Here is a 23,256-nt window from a genome sequence, read left to right on the forward strand (position 1 = left end):
AGCTAAGGTTAGTAATGTTAAAGAATACACATAGCTAAAGTTGACTGAAGAAATAAAACAGCCACACTTACCACATATTCAAATACAAATGTGAGTGTGTCTTTAGTGTGAATGATGTCATGAAGTGTCACTATATTAGCATGCTTTAGACCCCGTAACAATGATGCTGAAAAGAAAAACATTCATTGGCATAAGGAAAGGAGGAGACGCACAATTCAAACTGCATGGCTCCTACTGGCCATTGATCAGGCGCAAGCAGGTGCCACGGGTGGACAAAGTTAAGTAAACAAAGGTCTCACCTTCTCTGATTGCTGTGAAAGGTGTGCCTTCTTCAGGCTGCAGCCGGATTTCCTTCAGCGCAACTACTTTGCCCATGAGACTGAAAACAAAAACAAATGTTAAAACCTATGAAAAAGGATGAAGATGGCTTATGAAATCAAATACCAAAAGCATTTTTCTGTATAAAATGTAGGAAAAAATATGTTTAAAAATGTTTTTCTTTTTTACCCACATTGCACCTGCAGCTTTAGGTAAACATAATGGCACAATGATGTGGCAACTGCTGTGGTTATGCTCTTACATTATTAAGAGCATAACCATGACAATTGCGGAGACAGGCTTTAACAATATATTACTATATTAAGCCTTGATCCACATTGTCCGACTGTTTTGCATGTTGGGGCCACGTTAACACAGTGCAATTCTTATGTCTGTACAGCTACACATTCTTTTGAAAACTCCAGAACATAGCTAGCTGGCTATCTGTTCAATATCCTTTAATCTTTAAGCATTTTTTTTAGTTTATCATACTACAGTTGCCTTTTTCAGCTTCACAGGGTATTCCTTGATTCAGTGCATCTAAGTGAAGTGCTGGTGAACTACAATGTACCCAATGAGTTCTCTTGAAATCTGAAAGGTGGAGGTAGATTAATGGAAAGAAAAAGTTGCTATCAATGAATTACAATGTGGCTACTGCTCAGCAGTAATTTTTTGTTGCTGTTGTTGTGTCTGCAATCTACAATATTAAAAAGCATTCAAATAATATTTATGAAGTGATGTCATTTAAAATCCATGTTCAGAAACTAGCACACTGCATGCAAAGTAAAGGAAAACATCTAATGAAAACTTTTTTGTCATGCACTGTGCAGTAACGTTTAAGGCAATACTGAAGCAACTGAAGTAGTATGCCTGTGTTGGAGAGGGTACTTACTTGCTGTAACCTCTGTACACGGTTGCATAAGAACCTTCTCCTAGTTGTTCTAGTCGTACATAGGCTTCTATCCTACCAAAGGTCATGTTTCCCTATGTATTGAAATGACACAGATAATAAGGCAAGTGCGCTCGTGAGGCAGTCCCACATATGACAATTTATGCATCACATGCAGTATGGAACCTTATCCAGCATGTCATCAGAAAAGAACAATGAAGCGCAAATAAAAAAAAGGAAACAAGCATAACTTTTGTAGTTACCGTAATCCCGATTGCTTTTTACTACATATAAAAATATTCTCTGGTAACAGACTATGATATTATGACGTATAACATAAATTTTGATGATACAGCCTGCAGACAGCCTTCCATACTTCATACAGTTGCATCAAAAAGTGAACACAGAGCTAGGCAGAGGCTGTAGTGAAGGGCTTCTTTAAATTGTACAGGCAGGCCCCCTCAACCACAAGTGAATGCAATTAAGCAACAAAATTTGTTCATTTATTATTACTCTTGTTGAGTAGCTAACTATACTAAAATACTAACAGTTTATGCCTTCCGGTACAGTTGCTAAGCAGTATTACTACAACTACTACTTGTAGTTAATGGCTTGTATATTTGCTTTTGTTGAAGCCCCTCAAGCACACCAAATCACTGCTGTTAATACGTAGTCAGCTTTACACAAATATGACAGCAGCATATCATATTCACTAATGTACCATCTTAAGAGAACACTTAAGCTGAAGCCATATACCAAATCTCATATTCAAATACAAATTAGACACAGCAATGTTCTAATTAGGCAACTGATGAAACAGATTGAGCAAAATTTGTTGCACTCAAGAGAAAAAAAATCTTATTGACATTTAATTTGCCCCTAATATTTCTGAAATTAAGATTTACTATAATGAAAAACTTCAAGTAAATTGAAGCAGCAAGTTTATGGCACTAATTTGACAAGAAAAACAAGTATAGCTAGGTATTCTCAAGGTATCAGTCACACATGACACCGAATTTAGACAGACAAAATAAACATGCGAAATTTGTTTTCATATGAGACGAATGTCTTTTATACGAGCTGCAGAAAAGTCCTATTGAAAACATAGCAGCATATTCTAGAGCCACATGTCAATTTTGACTGCTTTAGACATTATATCCGCTACGGATTAAGAACTACGCTATATTTTTGTTGCAAACCTACACAGCTGCAAATTGGACACTTCAATATTTTTAAATTTTGTATTCTGTCGGAAATTTTTGAGACAATTTGGGTGTCTAAATAAAAATATGATTCCATCAGAGAATAGATTTTCACTTTATCCTTTAAGCAGAGCAAGTTCTTTCATATCACTCCAGCAGTTACTTAAGGAAAGTATTCGTATATTTGAACCAGCCATTTGAATTTCGCTCTCCCACCTTTAATGCAATGTGCTAGCTGCTACCATGAGTGGTCTTAACCTGCCGCTGTAAGGTACATTCGTGAAATGCATATTCTGAGCACAGGATTCCCATGCACATAATTGAAATGAATGTGTTAGAAATGTGACATGAGTAACAACACATATTTGTTGAGCGTAAGTGCATTTTTAAGCCACTGACAATCACACAGCTGATGATGCTGAACCTATCCTGGGCTGTAGTAAGATCCTGCTTACTCTTGGCACCTAGATTCAAGGTGTCCATAGTGACAGTAAACAGTGTGAAAACAAAACAAAACATGGGGACGAAAAGCAACCAGATGGGACAATTTTCGTTCCCATATTTCTTTTTCATGCTGTTTACTGTCAGTATGAATCACCAACTAGCCCAAGTAGCAACCTTGCTAAGTGTCCATAGTATTCATGCAGTGCTTTACAAGATAGCTACCACATTCATCAGATTGCATTTTTGAATCCCTGTGGTAGTGTCATTAAAATAGAGCCAGGATATTTGACATTTGATTTAGTGGTTAACTCAGCACTGGTAAACATTCACATTGACTCAAAGCCCTTCTTTGACCGTGCCAAATGGACAGCCGCACTGCCTCTGACAGAAGATGTTACAGCAATTGCTGCACTTCAATAACCTCCTCACCAATTCCCGAGGTGAAATTTCATGACCGGTCACTTTCTTTGCCGATTCAAAGGCATCGAGTGGAGAGGCATTTCTCAGAGAATACTTATTAGAGGAATTGCCAGAGTGTTAACGAAATTCACTACCTATACCTACTCTAGCCCAGGGGAGGCATTGCACCACACTTGCATGGCTGAAAGGTGGAAAGTGTATGAGCTTTGTGACGTGTGCAATCACCACATTTCGAAGATAATTTACTATCATCATCAGCAGCAGACTTGAAGAGGTCTAAGCCTTACGAATATGTTGGCTTAACTTGCCCAGCTTTATTTCAATGATGTGCAAAGCTTTTTGCTTAGACTACATCTATTCTTTCCCAATATTCAGAGAATGTGTACCGGAGGCACTGTAGAAGATTTCTACTATTTACTACTGTATAAAACACAATTGGAGTGCCCAGCAAGTACTTGATATTGGCATGTTAATTGACTAAAGACTTGGTAAAGAGGTAGCTGGTGATCGCTAACCTCGAACGTCATGGAAGGACATCGGGGTGTTTTGGATCCCTTCTCTTGTGAGAAGAAGATTTCAGATTTGGGCCGTGCAGGTTTCCGGGCAGCTGCCATGTGCTGGTACTCCATGGAGGTGCACTCATCGAAGCTGCTGCTGTGTGGTGCCGGCCGAGGCCAGTGGCCTCCACCTTTGCCTGACAAAGTTGCAACAACAGTGCTCATCACTGAAGTAAGGGTGACAGTAGCTACAACAAGGTGTCTGTTTCTTTTTCATTGGCTGCATCCTGTACAGTTAGCAGAAGCATTTGATGACAGAGCATGAAATAAAATCAGGCAGAGGATTATTGCTAACATGAACATGTCATCCTCCACTGTTGATGAAAATTGCCATTTTGCTACTGAGCAGCAGGAAATTTCTAGAGCAGCACAATCATTATGCTGCCACTTCTATTTTTCAAGCAAGCTGAACTGGTGTTTTATCCAAATACACACTCCAAAAACACTGTCAAAGCCAGTGCTACCCATGCACAAGAAGAAGCAGAATTTTTTTTATATATAATGAGTGGAATTAACCCTATGAAACTAGCTTCTTGCATCTGGCAGATATATAGTAACATTTCTTCCATGCAAGTTGTGGGCTACAATTACTAAATGACCAAACTCAATGTAGCAAATGGTTCGATGCAATTAAGCTATATTTTAAAGCAGATTGTGACTTAAAATTAACAAGGCTACTATCAAAGGCTACGACTTTTATGGTGCAGTTATGAAACTTTGACAAGCATCACCCCCCAAGAAAGGAATAATGTTTCAAATCATACACAGCACCTAAACTCTTACCGCTTCTTCAGTCTCCAACATGATTCCAATCAAACAGGCCAAACAGGATAGTACAGCCATGCAAACGGCACTTCTATACTGTCTGCCATGTTCCCATGCAAGACAAAAGAATGCACTAAACAGTGTCTTAGAATATCACGCAGCCTTGTCACTCAACAATCCTTCTAGAGGGTGTGACAGAGACCAATTTCTGTCGCATACCTTCAGCTCGGGCAGCCATTTTGCAGACTTTGTTGAGGTAGCTGTGCGAAGAGGAGGTTCGAGGTGGTGGCAAGGGCGCCGGGGGCTCAGAGTGAAGCTTGTCCTCACACACAGGGCTCAGGTTGCCATTGGGCTCTCGGCCGGCTACATTGCTGTTGGGTGTTGAGCTGCGTGCATTGTCCAGAGTCCCATCCTCCACACTCTCACTCTTCTCGAAGCCGTTCATTGTCACTCGTGTCACAGCCACATTCTGCAATGAACACATGTGCGACAAAATATTAGCCTGTAGAAGCTAACTAAACATGAGGGCACAAGGCACGCCTTTTCAAAAGACAGAAAGTGCCACAGAAGAGGAAAATCTTGAAGCTCTCTTTCTCAGCACAAGTGGATGACAAGAAACTATCCATAATGAATGTCAGTCAGTTTCATTTCCAGAAGATTAGAACAGAAAAGGCAGATTGTTATTAACAACATCATGACTACATTTCTGCAGAAGTTGCCTATTTAAAAAAAATCATCACCCACCAGTTTTGGCAAAGCAGTGAATGTTGCAAATAATGCATTTTGTACAGATATAAGAACATCAACACAGCACAGCTATGTCTTGCATCAAGAATGAGACTAAGGGTACAGAAATATTCAATATTTCAAGAAATGCAAGTTGAATGTTTGTCATTCAGTATCTATTGAATTCTGAAATCTTCATACCAAGTATTTCTTTAAAATTCACATTCTGTTGAACATGAACATTCACGGAACAAAGACCTCTGCAAATACGGGCTTTCTGCTGGCCTCTTCATGTGCCTGTCTACCTGGTTAGTGCTCAGCTACTTGTACAGACTGTCTTCTAGGTATAAGTATTTTCACCTATGGGAAATTTCTTTAGTACACAATGACATTTGGCTAAAAATGAAAAGCAACCATCCTATTCGATTAACAACTTGCAGTTTCTTAATTGAGGATACTTAATTTTTGCCCACCTGGTGTAGTTTTCTTCCTTTATGCAATGTTCATTTTTGCTGCATCCACAAAACTACAAAAAAAGTGCCATGAAACTAGCGTGACCTAATGGACCATAAAGTTTTTCCACCCATACATCACAAGCGTTACTTGTAGCCTTAAGTTATATTTAGTTCCTTGCTTGCATGATGTTAGCATTCATCTCAAATCCCATATCAATACAAACAACCAAACATTCCCTACACATGTCTACTCCCATTTAATTTCTTAGTTTCATTATTGCTATTCAGATGAAATTGTGGTGAACTTTTGCCTTTTTCTTAATAACATGATGCCCAGTTTTGAGTGAACATTGGCTTCCATCCACTGGTAGACACAACTGACCTCTTTTTAAGGTTATATGTCTACTTCGTTCACCCTTTGCACAATTCTGTCTCTTTTTATGCTTTCAGAAATAAGAGTATTCAAAAAAGAGTATTCTGTATTCAAAGGCAGTTTTCTGAGCATGGTCATATTTGATTCAAAGATTTCACCTCATACACACTTAGTATTAGATTACTTCATTATTTTATAAGCTTTTTCACCCTGACAGCTCCAATTACAAGCAAAAATACGAAAAGTTCTTAAATCTGCAGCCTGTATACTTGTCCACCTATTATAAGGTCTGTGTTACCTGTACTTTCCAAACATAAATTTCAGATGCTTTCACAAGACAAATACAGTTATGGTATTACTCTCATGGACCTGTAGTTGTCCCAGCTATGTTTCTAATTCTCTTAAATTTACGCAAACAAATGTGCAAATAAAAATGCAACTTCAAAATGCAGCCAAATCTTTTTGTAAGCAATAAGTATGCAATGGGTAAAAAATATCAATGCAATAGAAGAAAGTCAAATCCAGGTGGATGATTAGAGAACAGCGAGGTTTTACTTTCAAGCAGAAAAATGTTGCCAATAAGCAGGACATCTAAGCAAGTGGTGTACAACAAGCTCATATGAACAAATATAGGGCACATTTATGGACATACAGAGCATCAAAATGATACCCTACTTATGTATTTAATGCTGCCTTGAATGTGTGTGCACCACTTGATAGTGTGATTCTAATAAAATATTTGACTCACTCACTGCCAAACACTAATCTTTGCACGGAATGCGACATGAATATTTATGAAATTAACAAGCAGAGGATTGAGAAGGGAAAGTATGCTCAGCAAAACATGCACACAAGGGGAGCTGTAGAGCTGACTACATGGAAGCGTTGGAGTTACATATGTCCAGAAGATAAAATTACTGCTTCAAAACCCAAAGTGTACCACATAATGCACCACATAAACGTACATATGCTGGCATTTAATCTCTCCTGGTTCTCAGTGGATTCAAGCAAAAAAGCCCGTTGGACAATTAAAATGCTACGTTGCCTTCCCTCGCCCCGTGGAATCTTTCACCAGCCATACAAACGCTTTGAGTGCAATGCAGCACGAAATATCAAAGGCAATGAATGAGCGAGTGTGTGCACTTCCGAAAACAACTACGTCCCCACTTGCTCCTGCGCTAGCGAATCTTAAACGGGCGTCCTCCCCACTTCGCATGCCGCCATGCTATTCCTGTAACTTCACCACAGCGCCTGGGCCACGCGGGCCGAATCGTTCGTGCGCCCCTCGAAACGCGCTTGTTAGCGTCGACAAGAAAGAAACGCGGGCAGAAGCGGCAGCGTCCCCGCTGGGGTCGGGCGAAGCACGGCGGGGACACGTCAAGCACGCAGATCGATAGCGCGTCGTCGAGCGCGCCACCGAGTACGCACAACAGGCATGCACTGTTGTGACGACGCGCGGCGTCGCCGTGACAAACGTGACTCGCGCTCGGAGCGCTCTCTTGCTCGGCCCCGCGGGAGAGCATAGGTGCGCGGCTTCAAGGAAGCATGCATTCCGCACACGATGGCAACGGCAGTGGATGAGGTCAATGCAGGTTTACCAGACCCGGCAGCCTCCGAGTACTGGCCACGCCGAAGCCCATTGGGGGTCCTTGAATTGAGGACTGTGGGCCCTCAAAGATTTTCAAGTGTGTTAGCGCTGTAAGCGCCACTGAACATTACGCGCCAAAACCACGATCGGATGATGAGTTCAGCCGCAGCTCCGGATTAATTTTGACCACCTGGGGTTCTTCAACGTGCCCCTAAATCATCTAAGCACACGAGCGATATTTTTTTTTCATTTTGCCGCAATCGAAATGCGGTCGCCGCGACCTCGAATTCAGCACCGCAACGCCAGAGGTACGGCGGGTCGCTGAGGACAAGAGCAAAGCAGGGTCAGCGCACTTTACCACTATGTCGAAGTCCCCGCAGAAAGATGTACAGTCGCGAGTCTGGATTTTTTTCTTCTCGGTCTAGCATGGAGTCGGAAATGAAGGGCTACAGCTGCGTCTGCGTGTTTCACCAACAAATGGGGCATTTAACATTTCTTTCCTGATGTTATGGCCTCTATACTTCCTACTCCCGACGGTACATTACCTCTCGACCACCTTATGCATGATGCCGCATTCACGAGTTCGCAGCCAACCCAGTTTAGAAGGGAATCGAACAGCGCAAAACACGGGACGTAGTGAAGACGACCGACAAAGAGCTGACTAACAACCAGTATTTATTGCATATCAACTGCAGTATATAGGAATGAGAATCTGGGCAGAAATTATTTTTAAAAAAAAGTCAATTAATCAACAGCCACTGTTGTCTGCAGGCTATCACGCATTTGATAAGTAGAGTTCACTACAAGGCAGAGAGGCACACTGAGAAGCTTCGCTAATCTCACGCGCACGCGTCCTAGGAACGTGCAGTTTCTCCAACCCTCCAGCGACCCGACCACTACCACAGATACGGCGGAGACCCGAACGTCGCGCGCCCCAACGAAGGAGACCAGACAAGTCCGGTCGGGGACCCGTTCGAGATCCCATCGCAAGTTCCGGACCCGCTCCAAGTCTCGGTCCCGATCCCGCGAGGCATCGGTGCGCCTCCCAGAGAGGCGCCCTCCTTCACCATCTTCCCAACAACCCTACAAGAAGGCCCTGCAGACCAACGCCCCAGCCAAGGTGACCCTGGTCCCCTCAGGGGTGCAGCGGACCCCGGAGAAGAAAACAGCAATGAAGGCGCCTCGGGAGGTAGGTCGGGCGGAGGGTCCCCCACAGCTCGCTCCACCGCGTAAATCTCTCCCTACCCCTTCCCCTATTACCAATTCGTTATCAAATCCCGATCCTCTAATAGAAATAGCCCGCCTACGTCGTGACATGGAGGCGCGCTGTGAGCGCCTGCAAAAACAAATGGAAGCGCTGGTGGCAGACATGAGCACTAGTATGCAGGCGGCTCTGGACAGGATAGAACGCCAAATGGAGGCCCTTCAAATAGGGATTACGGAGCAAGTGAAATCATGTATAGACTGCACTTTCGCACGCATGCAAGTTCCTGAGCTTAGCGGTAACAACGAAAGCGCGCTTTCCGACCAAGGCTCTCGGCCGCAACCTTCAAATGTGGGCACCCGGCGCCGCCCGCATCCCTATGCACGACCGCCTGCTTCCTCTCGCGATGATGATGGCGCCGCGTAACGCGGATCAACTAGTGGTGTGGCAGTGGAATTGTAGGGGATTCCGCCGAAAACGTGGTTCCCTACAGCAGTATATCGCCACATCCACGAACCCTCCCGATGTCATCCTCTTATAGGAAGTCAATTGCACCCCTTCTTTATCCGGCTACAGCACGCTCTCGGGTGTCTCTCCTCTTGTGGGAGCCTTAGTTTCGAAACATGTTACATGTCGCATGCATACCACTAACATTGACATTCCTCACCAAATATTGGAAATAATTACGCAAGGTAAACGCAGCGAGAGACTGTTTATACTCAATGCATACAGTTCCCCCCGTTCGCGAACGCACTGTTTTCAGCACCTACCAACAGAATTTGGTAGGTTTGGACGGGTTTGTGTGGTGGCCGGCGACTTTAACGCTCCGCATACTGCATAGGGTTACGTTAAATCGCAGGCTAAAGGGACCCGCTTATGGAATGCCATCTGTAACATGAGATACACACTGCTTACCGACCCAGAGCACCCCACTCGGATGGGCAACAGCGTATCTCGTGACACCTGCCCTGACCTTACCTTCGTGCGCAATACTGGCCCAGTCGTTGCGCACGGGCCTTTAGAGGAGCACCTTGGTAGTGACCACTACATTGTGGCGACCACCTTGTCATTACGGGGTGCGCGCAGGCCCGAGCGAAATGTGCGTATAACGGATTGGGCGAAATTCAGGGAACGTCGCCAGGACCCACCTGAGCGCCACGGGTACGAACGCTGGCTTGACTCTCTCGCACAAGATCTAGAGGAATCCACGAGCACACTGCGCACCACAACCGAGACACCAGACATAGACCCGCATTTACTTCATCTTTGGAACGCCTGCAGAGGGTTGATACGACGATGGAAACGACAACGCCTCAACCGCAAGCTTAGGAAACGTATAGATCAAATTACACGGGAATCTCAGGAGTATGCAGAGATCCTTACGAGGAATAACTGGCGAGGATTTTGCGATCGCCTCTCAGGCACATTGAGCACAGCAAAAACGTGGTCGATTCTTCGCTCACTCACAGATCCCACCAGAACAAAGGGAAAAACATTTCAATAGCTGCACATCCTAATGCACGAGTACAGGGACGATGTCTCGACACTCTTCAGAGAGCTAGAGGATCATTTCATACCCACAGGCCCGCCGCCGCAGTACCCTGACTATCCTTATGTAGGCGAGGCGAACGAATTGCTCGATGCAGACATCACATCTGACGAGGTGCGGGTGGTCCTACAAGACCTACGCCACAACACGGCACCGGGAGCCGACCACATCCGATTCGCCACCCTTCGTAACCTCAGTGACGCGGATATTAACCACCTCACCCATATCTTCAATGATTGCTGGCGCAAGGGGATGCTTCCCCAAGCATGGCGACATGCCGACATCACAATGATCCCCAAACCGGGCAAGCCTGTTAAGGTTGAAAACTTACGACCCATCTCCCTAACATCCTGCATCGGTAAGCTCATGGAGCATGTACTCTTGCGGCGCCTGCAGCCCTTCCTCGAAGAAAAATTATTCTTTTCTAACTCTCAATTCGGATATCGGGCTCATCTGTCTGCCAAAGATGTGCTTTTACAATCGCGGGAGGAAGCCATAGGACCTCCGTCGTCCGCCCAAACGAGAGCACTCATCGCCTTAGACCTAAAAGGGGCATTCGATAATGTTGAACATGACCTCATCCTTCGTAATGTTGCACATTCACACTGTGGAATTCGTATGTACAACTATATCCGCGCATTTCTTCGAGATCGCACAGCCACCGTAGGAATGGGACCGCATCGATCCGGTACGATTCGCCTTGTAGGACGTGGGACACCCCAGGGCTCAGTTCTTTCCCCTACTATTCAATATCGCGCTCGCAGGGCTCCCCCGGCTACTCGATCATATCCCTGATGTCGCTCACGCTATTTATGCGGACGACATTACTACCTGGTCGACACGGGGTTCCGACGGAGCCACCCAGGACCGACTGCAGCAAGCAGTCGATACAGTTTCCGAGTACGCGAGAAAATGCGGCTTAAGATGTGCTCCGGAAAAGTCGGAGCTCATAATCATTCGCCCCCGGAGCCGTTCCTCTACTCCCCCTATCACTGTACACGTGGATGGCACACCGATACCACAGGTTAATCGTGCTCGTATCCTCGGCCTACACGTCCAAGCGGATGGCAGGTCGAACTACACTGTTTCCCTTCTATCCAGACAGATTGAGCAAATTCTGGCCATGATCCGGAGGGTCTCGAACAGGCGCTCGGACCTTCGAGAAGAGGACCTGCTGCGCTTGGTGGAGGCATGCGTGATCAGCCGCCTTACATACCATCTCCCATTTCAGCGGTTGACCCAAGCGCAACAACTTCGCATAGACGCAATGATTCGCAAAGCGACGAAGCTGGCCCATGGCCTCCCGAATTATACTTCCACACGCCGTCTCCTTAACTTAGGGACACATAACGCACTAGGCGAGCTGCTAGAGGCACGTTGGTTCATCCATCGCCAGCGCCTCCTACTCACTCCTACTGGCCGCCATCTTCTCACACGGCTAGGATACTCTGTCCCACCCCTTGAGTCTGAAACCCGTCCAACGATCTTGTCAGCGATACGCCAAGCACTAAGTATTCATCCATTGCCACGTAATATGCACCCCGAGCATGACAAAGGGCGGCGCAAAGCCCGTGTACGATGCATTGGCCGCATGCTTGCAAACATCCCGGAAACATACTTTATACACAGACACATCACGCACTCAAGAGGGCTATACCTCGGTAGTTTTGGATGGCACCGAATCCCTTAGAGACTCTGCTGCAATGCGCGGAACAAATGCCACTTACGGAGAAATTCTCGGTGTTGCTCTTGCAATTCGATACGCTATCCGTGTTCCTGAGGAAGTGTATATATTGACGGACTCGCAACAGGCATGCCCGGCGTTCCTATCAGGACATGGCATCCCGAGAGCGGCGCACCAAATTCTCAAACAGATCCCGCAAAATACACCAACCACACCTCCCCGCATCCACTTACTCTGGACCCCTGGTCATACCTCGCTGCCGGGTAACGAACGCGCACATGCGGTTGCCCGAGAAATTTTCTTCCGGGTGACTCGGCGTGGTGAGGCGACTAGTTCAGAGTGGGCGGATCCCTTGCTCCGTTACAAAGACATACTCCGTCATTATACACGCATTCGTCGCACCCACGCCGCACCACCGCCGTCCTTCTCGCGGGAGGAAGCAGTGGCATTACGCCAGTTACAAACCGCAACTTTTCCAAATCTTGTCTCTCTCAATAAATTCTACCCACACTGTTATGTAAATCGTTGCCCTGGCTGTGGCAGCTCGCCCACAATCTTCCACGTCACGATTGAGTGCACTGCAAACCTTTTTCCTCCCTTGCCAACTCTCCTTTACCCCCTACGCAACAAAGAGCTGTGGGACGATTCCCTCCGCGACGGACCTCCCGAGGTCCTCCGAGCTGTAATACAACGGGCTCAAAACATCGCCGGAATCATCTTAGGGACCTTGGCCTGAGGGTTCCTCCCACACTGCTCTCGCCATTCAAATATCATTAATAAAGATGTTTTACTCTCTCTCTCAAGAACTGGTTCACAACCACATATTTTAAAATTTTCTGACATACGACTGGCGAGTACGCATGCTCCTGGAGATGACCATCAATACATCGGCTTGTTTGGCCGATGCGACAGAGCCTGCATGAAAACGGTATCTTACACCGCGTGTAGCAGCAAACGCTAACCGACCTTTTCAATGAAAAAAAATATTCTAAAAAAAAAAAAACGGTGCGAGCTACATTTAAAAAGCCTACGGTGTCCGGTCATCGGAGGTCTGTCGATCCAACACCGTCTTAGGATTGCATCTTGCGCCGTGTTCTTTCAATCTTATTTTTCCTTCAACAGCTTGGCTCACGTTAGCTTGGACATGTATATAAACAGCGTACCTCCATTAAATGAAACATCGCATGTGTCTCTTTTCACATTCCCGTTTTCTTTCCCGGACATTCTTCGTTTTTCTCTACGGCAAAGAGCTGAGAGATCACCGCGTATGCTAAACTGAACATTTACTCATATTTTCTTTGGTGCCTTTTTTCAACCTGCGAGATACCTAATGCACACTACCGTGCTAGAACGAGGGCTGTTATATCATTTTTATCCTTTCTTTCATCATTTGGCCGTCTTAAGGTTGATAATAGTGATTCCGCAATCGAAGTCAGCAGTTCGACCTTCCGGAAAGACGGCTTGCTGCAGCCTTTCCACTTCGGTAGGAGGCTACTTGTTATCTGATGATGGTGTGACGGGGTTAGATCTGCCCTACACTCTAAGAAAAGTTTACACCCCTTGGAGTGCCCCTTCCGCCACACAACAATAATCGTCATCTGCCTTGATGCGTTTCCTTTCTTTAACGCTGCGAGCCCGGTACTTTCCAGTAACGAACGGCATGCGCGTTATCAGCATGATAGCATTCCCGACAGGAAAGTAGCGGGCGCGGCGTTTTCAAGAAAGGAAAGGCATCAAGGCAGATAACGATTATTGTTGTGTGGCAGAAGGGGCACTCCAAAGGGTGTAAACATTTCTTAGAGTGTAAGGCAAGACTGGGCGATGCTTCGTTTAACTACTTAAGAATTTACAAATTTAGAACAGACCATGCAACGGCTGCACAATTACGCCTTTCACGCGGTGACCCACCTACTAGAGGAGAGAAAATGCTCGCAGTTAAACAAGGGCCGCGCAATGCTTCAGCGGCACTTGGCCGTCTCTTCCGACCAAGTATTGGCTGATACTGCTAGAATTCGACTGTGGGTCCAATTCACTTACTTTCATGGCCTGAAGGCTTTACGGAAAGGAGTGCTTTTAAACATAGAACAAAATATGTAAAAAAATTGTGTAGCTTACAAACTATGCTACGCACTGCTGTTTTGAAGTTTTCAGTGCCGGGAATGACCACGAAGACAAGGAATTCCATTCACCTGCACGCTCAAAGTGAGCGCTGTACTCTAGAGGCAACAGTGTGCCACAACGCGGAAGGTTTTTCTCACCCTTATCGAGAACCAGTCGGCACTTAAAAATTATAATAAAAACATATGCTTAATGTTTCAGCCGGAGCTATACCGCACGGGGGTAAAAAGGTTGCGGCTGGTCGCTTGTGCTTTATGCAAAACCCACTCACCCCGCTGCGAGACACTAGTTATACCCTACAGTACCGCAAATGCGCGCCCGCATGTGTGTGTCCACTTCGTCTTGGAGTCAGTGCGCGTCTGACAGTGGAAGGGGCGACGAAACTCATGATGCGCACGTGCCCTACTTGCACGCAGCACAGACTCGAAAGCCGGCCTCCGTTTCGGATGCAGGACCTCTCCCTTGATCCACGAACTGCGATTTATCGGCGCACACCTGAGACGCGCCCGACTCCGAGACGGTTCAGCGCGCATACCGTGTCCCATGCGGTTACGCTGGCAGACAGCGGCCAGGCCGAATGTCCACAGCTGGCCGCACGAGCTTAGCGGCCTCGTAACAGGCATGAATAGAAAAGAAAAACGCGCTCAGTGAATATTCTGTAGGATTCCGCTTTCCTACATCACAGTTCTCAATTTAAAGCAGCACGCTAATCTAGTTCACTGTATACTGTTCCACTTGAGATGGAAAATTTTCGGAAATACTGAAGGCCGGAAGAAAAAAAAAAAAAAACATGAGGAAAAAAATCGAAATTTTTGTTCCACAAACATCGGAGATTGTTGGAAAGACTCCCTGAAATATAGCAACATATAGCGAGGAGTTTTTCCAATCCAATCCAATAGCGAGGAACCGCAGGCAACGGTTCCTGCAAGCAGATCTATGTCTCCACTCGTACGGCAAAACACTTAAATTATGAATGTTTATATCAGCATTTTCATTCGCTCAGAGATCCTTAGTGGGTTTTTGAATTCCCATCTGCCGACCATAAAAGGTACTCTTACTCTTTCGGAGGGAGAGGCGGCAGGCAGGATAGGGGGGGGGGGGGGGGGGGGGGGGGGGGATGTGCGGACGTAGCAAGCATTTCTGCGTCGACAATATCACGAAGCTTCGCCGCGGTGAGACCGTGGTCAAATGTCACAGCAAAGTTCTGCTGAATGGTAGCAAAGTACCATATTCCATTCTGCCACTCGCTAGCGGTTGCAGGCTGTAATATTTCGAAAGTGTCCCCGTGTCATTAATTCTAGCCAATCAAGACTTCTATGGTATGGCAAAGCTTTATAGAAAGAGGAGCGATGGTTCATCGGCCTATTAAGGGTAATGGAGTTGGGGAATTGGAAGATGAGGACAGGGCCAGCCACCGAGGAATGCTTTCCCGCATGGTGGAATTCCGGATTCTGCAGCAAAGGCGTAGAGCGTTCGCTGGACACCGTCGGCATCCGCCCGAGTGACGGATCTTCTCCTCGAAGCTGGCACTTGCCCCCGGTGCTTTCGTCGGAGGGCTATAAAACATCAATCTTCAAAGTCTAGTTCTGAGTGCAATTATGTGCAACAAGAGAGCCCCCGCCACTGGAAAACGACACCACGAAGACCTCCAAAGAAATTGAGAGTCAAAGAAGTTACCTGTGGAGGCTTTCAGACGAGCAATGGTAGCAGTACACCACGCAGTACGCCTTTGTCTCTTACCAGGAACAGCCAAATGGCGAGATTATAACTTTTCTTTTTGCTTCTCAAGCTCACCTTTGTGCCACCACAGTAATTTAAAATAGAACTGCAGGATGTCAAGCTTGTTTCGACACTATTAGGAGGAAGTACGGCGCAACTATTGGATAATGCTGCATAGTTATGTCAGTCTTTAGTTCACATGTGCTTTCGCACTCGGTGAAATCAAAAGCTAATACTGCTCTAAGGGCCGGTTGTGTGACTAGGGTTTCGAAGCCAGCTTTTGCTGAACCTCGGTGAATGAGAACATTACTGGGACTGAGCTTCCTGCCACTTTTGATGCACAGAAGATTAGATCATACGTGTCCCACGACGATTGGTGTCGAGCTTGACGTACGGAGGAACAAACTTATAAATAATGCATACCACTTGACATCAAAAGTATTAAACCAAACGATTGTTAGCATAAATGCTTGTGCACATAAAGTCACATAAGTGACACGCGATTTATCTCAATCAGCCTTATCATACTAAAGAACATTTTATTGTTTCTTTTTCCGTGCTTTTTATGGCCCGGATAAAAAGAAAAGCGCTTTCCAAAATACAGTTTTCGTCCGAGCCTTGGCATCTCTATTGCTTGCACCAAGGCAAAGGACCACCCACGTTTCGTAAGGAGGCACCGGATCGCTCCTTTAGTAGCGGACCGTTGTACGCACAGGACAGTTTCTTTGTAAAAGAGCAAAAAGAACGTTGTGAATGCGGGGCTTTGCAGGACGAGGATCGGCAGGAAGCCGACACGATTCGGCACACGACGAGCCTCGCAAGCGCTCGTAAAGAAACGGAGGCCATACGCCGACGTACGTCGCTCACTCCTTGGCCATCTCCCACGCATCGTGCACACACGCTCGTGTTCATGAAGATATGGCTTCTCACAAAACCATCAGACCATTTCTCTTTCTCCATTTCGTTCGGCACTTGCTGTAATAACGCGCCACTTCGTCGCAAACGACGAGTGAAAGAAATGGGGCGCAGGGGAAGCCCCAACCGATCAATGGGAGAAAATGAGCAAGAATTTCCGAAGAAAAAAGCAAATGAGAAAATTTAAAAAAAAAGGAAGAAAGAAAGTTTTCTCCCGCCTGAGAAGCTGGTCGCTTCGAAAACAAGCGAGAAGAAGCGAACGGCAAGGTCCGTAAACAACCTTCGGGGCGGGCAACCCACGTGACGAAATGAATGTGCGTGGAGGTGAAACCAAATGCGGTGCAAGCGCATTCGCGGCCGAAGGTGACGGCACCGATTCTATTCCGGCTGACTTTTGACGCAAAAGGAATTTGTTGTGCTTTTCAACGTGAACGTTATAGATATGATGTTTCCCAGCAAACGTTACCCAAGCTGTGTTAAGGAAACAAAAAAAAAAGGGGGGGGGGGTTAGAAAAGGCCAGTGCAAGATACAATTATATCGTACGTCTTCAGATCGTAAGTTGCACAGTGTTTCTTAAATATTTGCATTTCTTTGAACACCTTGGCTAACGTAAGCTAGGACACCATATCATATATATATATATATATATATATATATATATATATATATATATATCAGACAGTGAACAAAACGAGAATAAGGTGAAAGCAGGAGCCAACGTTTCGACAAGTGGACTTGACTTCTTCAAGGCGACGTATGCTTTACTCGCCACAGTATATAAAGTGGGGTTCTTCTAAAGGGGAGAGGGTGTAAGGCGAGTGGGTGCGGCAACGAGGGAAGGTGTGTTAGCGTGTCGAATTGAGAATAATGGAATGCTGTGATAGCAAGCTAGATCAAGGACAGTACCAAGAGGACAAAAATTATTGTGAGACTATTAAAAGAACGTAAAAGAAAATGCCTCGCCTGTGCCACAGAGGTACAACAGGCTAGTACCAAGAGGACAGTGTGAGACATTGTATTACCCATACGCTTATCTTTTTATGTAATAGAGGCTATGAAGCCATAAAACGCCAACATCATCGGCAAGAGCCGAGAACTACTGTAACTTGGATGAAACAACACACGAATGCGCAATACAGTAACACAAAGAAATACTTCCTACAAAACTCGTGAGAAAAACTGGAGACCGCACCGCACCGTCGATGCCACACAATGGAGTACGTCCGTTTAAACAAATCTTGCAAAGGCACATCTAGGTTGAAGCGCGCAGGCCGAAGCGACAGGCGCTGTGGTGTCGGATTAAAATGTAGACGCAGAGCTAGGCGGTCGCTAACGGAATGGCCTCCGGGTCTCGACGGTGCCCTAGTTGCCCTCTCCGGCACGTGTGCAGAGCGACAGGCAAAGCGGGCGGCGGCGCCTGTCAAGCGCCTCGAGCGACCGCACCTTGTCTCGACGGCCACAGCGAAGACACCGCGTGACCGCGACGGACGTCACGAACACCAGGCGACACCCTCGACGCCAGACAATAGAGCCCGCATTGTGGCCGGATCACTACGAGTCGCGGTTTTCCTTAGGCAAGGAAGCAGGGATAAAGGAATCGCGAGAACGATACCAACCGAACGCGCGCTTTGTTAGGACGAGGAAAGGATGCAACACTTGGGTTACGCAAAGCGCATTTTCATCGGGGAACAAAACAATCCCATCTGCCTTTTGTGCTGCCCCAAAAGGATGCGCTGTCAGTCGCATCGTAGATGCGATTGCTCTGCCGCGGCAGCTTCACTGCGACCTTGCCACTCACCGCGTGCACATGCGCTTCTGCAAAAGGACGGCCCGATGTGGGGCCTTTCACGTGTTTGCAATATCGGTCACGGCTCTGCGTGTACTGCTGCGCCGCGGGAGCTGCTTTCTTGCGACTACGGAATGCGCACAAGCATGGAGCCATGCCCATATTTCGGCAACCAGCGAGTAAATGTTTTGCGAATGCTATGCGCCACAGTGAGCAGAGAAAGCGTACGAGATATAGAAAAAGTCGCAGTTTCGCCCGAAAGGCTAAGTACCGATTGCGATAGCAAATTAGTAGATAGCTATACGAAGTGAGGATAGTAGTTTTATCGGCCGTATAAACTCGTAAACATTCGCTTACTAGCTAAATTAACAATGATATAATGTGCAAGCGCGACTGAACGAGGACGTAGAAAGAAACAGACACACAAAGACAGCGCTGTCTCTGCGTGTTTATTTCTACGTCCTCGTTCAGTCGCGCTTGTTCAGCCCCTCGCCTCAACCCCGTGCCTCGCGAGCGACGGGAGAGGGCGCGCTTCCAGCCCGCCTTCCTCGCTCGCACACGAAAGATTGAGCCGCGTTCGCCTACTCACCCTCGCACGCTTTCACCAGCACATACAGCATAAGGCGCGCGGCGACGATTTTCTAGACCTTGTACTTTACACAGAACCTCACGGCGACGCCGATGGCAGAAATAAGCCTCGAGTGTCCATATAATTGCTATCGCAGTAAAAAGATCCTGACAACGAAAAAGCAGATGCCTTTTGCATACGCATCGCTCCATTATCCTTCCAAAGTCAATGGCACAAGGAGTAATCAAGTTAAAAAATCTGACGTTCGAAATCCCTTTTTGTCACTCTGGGTTCCACTACATATGCTATGCGTATTCAAGAGATTTCGTCGAGAGGAAGCCTCACTTCTTTATCGAATAAGGACAGGATCTGCTAGTACACCAGCATGGTTATTAAGGACGGGGCGTATCAATTCTCCGAAGTGTACGACATGCGACGAGACAGGAGACATCGAACACTTTCTCTGGTCGTCCCCAAAATTCCAAGATGAAAGGGACGCTCTCCTGGAAAATCTGCAACAAAAGGACCTTCCGTATACGTGCCTGCAACACTTTTTGTTCCCCGAAGTATCAGTTACAGCGCGCAAAGAAACTTCACGTCGCTATATCGCATTCTTAAGGGACTGGTGTGATGGACATGTGATGAAACACCACAGTGATTCTATAAGAGACGCTCGGGCGGCGCAATTGCCGGCCTTGATCGCTAGGCTAAACGTGCCTGTTGCTACAGCTCACCACCACCACCACGCGAAAGAATTACTCCCGACAAAGATTAAAAAACAAAACAGGAAATAGCATTATTTAAAAGCCATTCTTATCGTTCAGTTCGCACACGAAAACGATGAACATAACACAGCCCATGTTTGTACTTTATTTGACGCAATATTTAGTAATGATGTCGGTACATAATTAACAACGATACCATTACACTTATAATTCGCAACCACGTTACAATTTTTCCGAACACGCACAGTGACAATCTTCGTTCATCTTGATAGCTGTTTATGTTTATGGTATCTTCTCGATCCAGTTTAGGGAAATGGGACTTCAATGAAGCGAACAATAAAATATCGTGAATTTCAACTTAAACGAAAATTTTTTTCCGCGGATTTCATTAGGTTTTGTCTTTTCTCTGGATAAACAAATAACCCAGCAAGCAGACGTTCAAGCAGACGTGTCTTTTTGTTCCCGCTTTTAGACTAATTTGTTCGAGCAGCTACAAGTTGACCCGCGGGTTTATTCTTCGGCAATCTTCACCGTTCAAGCAGACGTGTCTTTTTGTTCCCGCTTTTAGACTAATTTGTTCGAGCAGCTACAAGTTGACCCGCGGGTTTATTCTTCGGCAATCTTCACCGTTCGAGCAGCGGTTGCACCCTGAGCGAATGAGCACAGTTAGGGTGAACACGCGAGCGCACGGCCGCGGTATGCGAAGCGCCAGTGCAGCCAGCTAGGCTTCGCATCAAAGCAAGCCGGCGCATGCGCAGTGATGCCTGAAGGTGTGGCCTCGTGTCGTTTGCTTTATTTTTTGGCCTCGACAGGACCCAACGTGCAGCATTTAAGAAAAGTATTCACTACCAAATTCCTGTGGCGGGAAGCCAGCAGTGTGTTCCGGTACAGCATGTAAAAGGCCTTAAAAGTTTTTGTGCGCAAACAAACAGGGACGAAGAAGAACAGCACACAAGGACGAGCGCTTTCTCGTCCTTGTGTTGCTGCTCTTCTTCGTCCCTATTTGTATGCGCACAAAAACTTGTAAGATGAATCTGTTCCAACTAGGCCGACTCGCAGTTATGTAAAAGGCAGGTTGCCAACTTGAGCCTTAATGAACTAGATATACGTCAGTTAACTTTTCTGTCGCGGAAAATCAATTTGGCCCCGCTCGTCACCGCTAGCTTTTCACATAAGAGCCAAATCTCTATCAAGAAAGAACACTTTGCTGGAGTCGTTGCAGTTAATTCGCCTCGGGGTGGGACATTCGCAAGCCATTTACATGCGACGCGCAAACGAAAGGCTAGCTTCGCAGCTACGAGTCTGCTCGTACAACACTGCTGCGAGCGCAGTTTGGTACGGTGCAAGCAGTTTAGAGCGCCCGAAAAAATGTAGCAGACGACACGGAGCGAAGCACACGCGCAGGTTTGCAACGGTGCGCGGCCGCGCCGGCTGCAATGGCGTTCGCGAGAGCCGCAGGCCCGCGCTCCCGTGTTCACCCTAACTGCGCTCATCCCTGTACGTGTTCGTTATTCATGGGGGTGAACGCGGTCATGTGTCATGCCCACACCGAACCAAACACTTCTAGAAGATTGTCTGAGCAGGAGCTTTACCACGCCGTCACGAAGCGTTTTCAAACTTTCTGCTGCTGCCTATAGAACTATAATAAAAGATGGCACGTCTGGAGCTTTCTCCGTTCAAATTAAAGAAGAAAAAAACAACAACATGAGAAGTAGTATCCTATAATAACGTGGTATTTGATAACTTATTCAGGATATGTCATTGAATCTTCACGATTGGTCGATTTTAAGATCAACAGTGAACGGATTTTTTGGTATACGTTGTGTAATAGCTATACCAACTAAGCTAAGCTTACGCAAGCAGAATGACGCTAAAGAAATCTATACTATAAGTGAACCAGCGTGTAGGTACAATGTAGTGCAACGGCGGAACAAAATTTTCACGACTTGCGTGATCTGAACTATAGTGGTCATTTTAGTCACATCGATCGTCGCGACGTCGACTACCTTTTGAATGCATGAGCCTCGTCTCGGAGCTGTGAACGATTAGCTGCATTTGATAAACTTCACAGCACAAAGCGAATGTGAAGAATCAAGACTCGCAGCAAACACCTGGCGAAAGTTGCTGCTCTTTCCGTTTCAGGCTCCACCACCCAATCTCCTGCGAATTCAGACACAAAAACCCTTTCCACCGTAAAAGCACACGTGATACACACACTCACGTGACGCACGTACCGAACCCCAAATAGATTTCCATACTGTGAAGGTGTAAGGGGGGACGTGAACAAGACTGCCGGCAACGCTACGAGAACGGATCTCACCCACGCAAGCCATCATTCGGCGTGTTGGTAAAAAGAGCACAATGAAGATGGAGGCGCTGCAAGCTGGCACTTAAGCACACAACTTCCTCGGCGCGCAGACGCACCAGGAGAAGGGCCATCGCCGGGCAACAAAAGGACCACGTCGAACTTGGCGCGCTGCGATCGATGCGAGAACACTCGCGTTCGGAATTGATGACCTTCCTTCGGAGGGGTACCAGCCTCGGACGGAGCAGTTTCTCCTGATAAGGTCCTGACATGCCGATCGACCGCAATCGTTACGGACCGCGCGACGCTCTCCCGAGTCGCCTAGAGAGAGGCGATCGTTGTCGCGGGCCCTCGTGTGACGCTGGGGTGCCATTCTGCGAGGCGCACACTGACGGGGCCACGAACTATAGCACATGCCAGGACTGCCGCGGCAGCCGGCGTTGCTTATGGATGAAGTTGCACGCGGTGGCGCGACCACCGCGACTCAATAATTCAGCCGCCGTGGTGCACATTACGGTCAGCCTCGGAGCGAGACGAGGCGGGTTCCCGAGAGGCGCAAGCGCGCATACCAGGAGCGCGAGCGGGCGCTGAATAATGGAAGGCGTCCGGGATGGACGACACTCTCGAGACGAGGCCACGCATCCTCGTCTGCTGCCGAGAACTCGTGCGAGAACACTACGCGCCGGGCCCAATGTGCCGCGCAGTGCACAACAGAGCACGCGCTCGTATACACACGGCCGGTCGTAGCTGCACCAGCGAGCAGGCGACAAAAAAGGGCGCCTCAGCGAAAGCGGACCGCGTTCGTTGCGATTACTGTTCACAATGCTCCTGTTCCTTGCTGCGCTAAGCTTGTATACGATTGACTCCAGCCCCTGCAGTACAAATGCGTCGGTAAATAATTTTGGCTTTAATTATTACGGTGTGTGTTCGGTCTCTTCTTAGGCT

At 46.9% G+C, this 23,256-nt stretch overlaps 1 protein-coding gene across 2 annotated transcripts in view; it reads right to left on the bottom strand.

The window, feature by feature from the left end:
• Positions 1 to 23,256, bottom strand: part of LOC126545922 (cyclin-dependent kinase 14-like) — a 150,778-nt gene that overhangs the window by 21,852 nt on the left and 105,670 nt on the right. For both annotated transcript variants that reach the window (XM_050193971.3, XM_055061371.2), the window contains exons 4-8: positions 4,815 to 5,064; positions 3,789 to 3,967; positions 1,211 to 1,302; positions 300 to 379; positions 72 to 166 (exon numbers count right to left, since the gene is read on the bottom strand). In XM_050193971.3, the coding sequence (XP_050049928.1) occupies positions 72 to 166; positions 300 to 379; positions 1,211 to 1,302; positions 3,789 to 3,967; positions 4,815 to 5,064 (696 nt within the window). The remainder of the gene's footprint in view (positions 1 to 71; positions 167 to 299; positions 380 to 1,210; positions 1,303 to 3,788; positions 3,968 to 4,814; positions 5,065 to 23,256) is intronic.

This window comes from Dermacentor andersoni, chromosome 1 (genome assembly GCF_023375885.2).
Source record: "Dermacentor andersoni chromosome 1, qqDerAnde1_hic_scaffold, whole genome shotgun sequence".
Taxonomy (NCBI): domain Eukaryota; kingdom Metazoa; phylum Arthropoda; class Arachnida; order Ixodida; family Ixodidae; genus Dermacentor; species Dermacentor andersoni.